At 35.9% G+C, this 3,998-nt stretch overlaps 1 protein-coding gene across 1 annotated transcript in view; it reads right to left on the reverse strand.

Annotated features, from left to right (window-relative positions):
* Nucleotides 1-445: 445 nt before the first annotated feature.
* LOC106882395 (putative ammonium transporter 2) overlaps nucleotides 446-3,998 on the reverse strand; it is a 32,638-nt gene continuing 29,085 nt past the window's right edge. The window contains exon 11 of the mRNA XM_089361128.1: nucleotides 446-3,834. Within this exon, the coding sequence (XP_089217254.1) occupies nucleotides 3,211-3,834 (624 nt within the window). The 3' untranslated portion in view covers nucleotides 446-3,210. The remainder of the gene's footprint in view (nucleotides 3,835-3,998) is intronic.

The raw sequence follows: 3,998 nt of genomic DNA on the forward strand, positions 1-3,998 counted from the left end.
AAATTTTAGAATTAGGACTTTAAAAAACAAATGATGGAGAAAAAAAATAATGAACTGTGTGATACATAAACAGCAAAATGGAACTGCCTGCTTGTGTGTGTATGTGTGTGTGTGGTGGTGGTGGTGGGGGGCAGGTAAGTAATTTCATCTAACTTATCATTTATTCATAATTTCATCCGTTATATGTTTTGTGTATCCCGCTGTATTGTTTTTCTGTCTTTGTATTGTCCAACCTTTATAAGAGGCCTTGTGCCTAATAAAATAAATCAGGACGTTGGTGTTGCCTTGGTGGAGGTTTGCACTCTCTGAATGCTCTTATTATTATTTCTTGTCAATATCAAATCTTACCCCCATCTATATTTTTTTAAATAAAAGAAGGTATTTGGGAATTTCAGATTGTTTGTTAATCAAGACTGAATTAATAACACAAGAATAACAGTTCGAGTTTTTAATTTGTCTTTTATTCTTCAAATTTTGAGGCTAATTTTTTTATCAAAATTAGGCGAAATACATTTGGATATTCTGAATATATAACTGTTGAAAAAGAAATCGTAAAATATATAGGAACAAAAAATTGAAACGAAAATTGAGGTAGAAAAACAAATTCTTTAAGACTAGAGACTACAACTATTTGTTTTACATAAATTAAGGAAGTGTTCTTCGTTGATTTAATTTTTGTCACTTAAAAAAATATTGAAATATTGCATTTTGGACACCCACACTTTGTTAACCAGGTGTTGTTGTTTATCAGGATGTGTTTCAAATTAAGAAAACAACTTTGGAGACGAGTCAACGATGGAGCCTCTATACAGTCACTCGACTTGCTAGAAATATCAACCAAGTCTCCAATCTAGTTCAAAAAGAGGCACACTGGATGTATAGTCCAGAGTATACTTCAAGAACTTCTGCAGAGGAGTGACTGGGAAAAGTTGTTTTTTTTTTGTGCGATATTTGGGTGGAGACAGGGGTGGAATCAGACCCAGTAAAGATAAGAAAAAGGAGAGACAAGTATACTGGGTGGTGGATATGGGTGGAAGGGTCATTCTGTTGGCTAGTCAGTCAAATATTTTTGGTTTTGGATGCATACTTAAGGTGTTTCGGATTTGCGTGGACAGCGTCGTCCTAAATATGTGAAGAATATTTCAACTCATGCTACACCTCAGTTTTGAAGAAATCAGTTAATGATGCAAGTTGAATGATTTATGTTAGGAAAGGAAAACCTAAATTTTTTAATGTAGTTTTTATCAATGTTGCTGTATATAATATTTTCAGCGGTTTTTTTCTATCATCATATAATCTTATATCGTTTTATAAACTCTTTTATTGACAGCTCACTCATCATAATTATTGGTTTCAAATTTTTGCACAAGGCCAGCAATTTCGTGGGAAAGGGTAAATCGATTAGATCAACCCCAGTGCTCAACTGGTACTTATTTTATCAATCCCGAAAGAATGGAAGGCAAAGTGGACCTCGGAGGAATTTGAACCGTGAACGTAAGGACAGACAAAATGCCGCTAAGCATTTTGTTCGGTGCAGTAACGATTCTGCCTGCTCGCCGCCTTATTCAGTTACCATAATCATTGGCATCTGTTCTTATAATAATTTTTTTTACTATAAACTCGTAGCATTTTCTTTAAATTTTTAATCAATTATTTTATTGCCATCCTTTGCTATCTTAAATATTTTTGTGGCATTAATACCACTCCCCCTTTCTCTTAACCCTTTGCCCAAGATATTATGCTGTTCCTCTGAAAGCAAGATGTGATCTAAGACTGTTTCTTCGATATTTATATACCATCTATGTATTGATTCTGTTGAGTAATGCCGTTTCAAAGTCTCTGTACATGGAAACAATGAATGTTTAGAGTAAGATTGTTTAGGTTTTAGGTTTGATTACACTTATGTTCGGAAGTTTTAGGGGAAGTAAACAGCGGCAGTATCTGCGTAGAGGTGTATATTGCTAAAAGTGGTAATTATTGTGCAGAAAGAAGGGTGTTGGAGACATAAAAAAACCTTGAGATACACTGAAGTCGTAAGCATAGTAACTAAAAAGAGTATTGTTACTAATTCAAGAGATAAGAAACATTGCTTTCATAGAAGACCTTAGCATGAAGGTTCCTGAGCTAGGCATAAGTAAAAGGCAATAATTATCGCATTCGTAAAAGTTCTCAAAAGGTAAAACTTTGATAAATGACATAGAGAAGTAAGGTCTTAGATCTAGCTGTACGGAAACTGCAGTGATGGTTACTAAATGGAAAGAAAAACTCGAGATGATGAAGGAAATGGTATTCTTTGGGGTCGTTTCAATCACCTTTAAGATGTTAGTAGGACAATAATTAGACAATTGGTATAGCAGAAGGGTATTACTTTTTGGGAATGGGATACACTGCAGTCTGCTTCCACACAGTTGGCGAAGAGCAGTTTCGTACTTGTGTGTTCATGGATCTTGATAAGGCTAAAGTGGACGAGAAAGAGTGTCGGGAAAGAAATTGTTGTAAATAAACGGGTTCTCCATCACTTTTGACGGTGATGTGTGTTCCAATTGTTTTTTTTTTCAGTGCAGCTACTTACTCATTAAATTATAGTTTAATGCTGGGTATTCCGCAGACACTGGTACATTTAAAGTATTCCTTAGACGTACTCAGTACATGACAAAGATTACTCTTTGAATTACAGGTATAATCTACACAAGCATATTTCCTCAACACTAGCATTCACACACACATACATATGTACATCTAAATACGTACATATATTACATTTACTCTGTGTGTGTATGTATAAACAGATGAATAGGCAGATTATACATATCTACTTTGCATAATATATTCGTGATTCTTCCATTCTGTTCTGCATTATTTCTATAGACGCTGTAACAGTTTTAGATAATTCAATTAATTTTGAATTTCTTATTGAGATTCTTTGAAAAATACCTCGTTATTTTCCCCCCTCTTCTCTCGATGAGATGGGTTATGTACTTTGAAGTACATGTGTATCTATTTATCTACAAAAATATAGTGTTTCTTCTATAGTCGAACTGGCCTTTCTATAGATTCGCCAATATCTCTACAGGTCGCCTGCTGGCTACTATAGATAAACTCCGTTCTTCTATCGACACGCCGGTCTCCTCTATAGGCCGACTGCCCTTTTCTAACCTCATTACTTTCTAGACTGTACTCCAGTCATGTTCAGTGAACTCGTCTGACCGACTAGAGTTTAGTATTCTTGGAATAAGTCTCAAACAAAGGATTTGTGTAAGTCTGTAACACTGAACCAACTCTGGTCGGCATACCCCCCAACTCTGAGTCGTTTGATTGACGGTTCATTTCATTTTCTACTGTAAATACTGAATACTTGTCTAGTGCACTATTTCCAGCTGTCAGTGTATTTGGCATGTTATCTGATTGTTCTTGAACATCATTGTTGTTATCGACCGAATAATTGTCTACGCCTAACGTATTGGTTGACGTAGATTGACTGCTTATTACTGAAGAGCGTCGTCTCCGCACAGATTTGGGCTTCAGTACATTACGATAACCTATCAAAGTCCCTAAAAAAGATTTACGATAGCTTTTCAGTCGAGGTGAACGTGTTTTAGTTGATGGTACTATGCTTGTTTTTCTTTCACATACTGGTTTAGCTGAGAAATAAACACGACTCCGCTGTGGCTGAGGGCACCAGTTTCTCAAGTGCCTTTCATTGGTACGTTTTTTCTTTTCTTTTCTTTTTTTCTTTTCTTTTTCATCTTCTTCTTTAGTCTCCTCGTCTTCATCTGAATCGTCACTTTCACTTCCGTTTTGGATTTCGGCAGGTTGTTCATTCAAGTTTATTAGCTGAAATTAGAAACAGATTTTAATTATTTCCAAGGCAAATGCATAACTGTGTAGGTAAGAAGCTTGTTTTACATCCACGTGGTGTCAGGTTCAGTCCCACTGCGTGGCACCTTGGGCAAGTGATTATAACACCAGGCTGACCAATGCCCTGGGAGTGGATTTGA

This window comes from Octopus bimaculoides, chromosome 12 (genome assembly GCF_046866305.1).
Source record: "Octopus bimaculoides isolate indiv1 chromosome 12, ASM4686630v1, whole genome shotgun sequence".
NCBI lineage: Eukaryota > Metazoa > Mollusca > Cephalopoda > Octopoda > Octopodidae > Octopus > Octopus bimaculoides.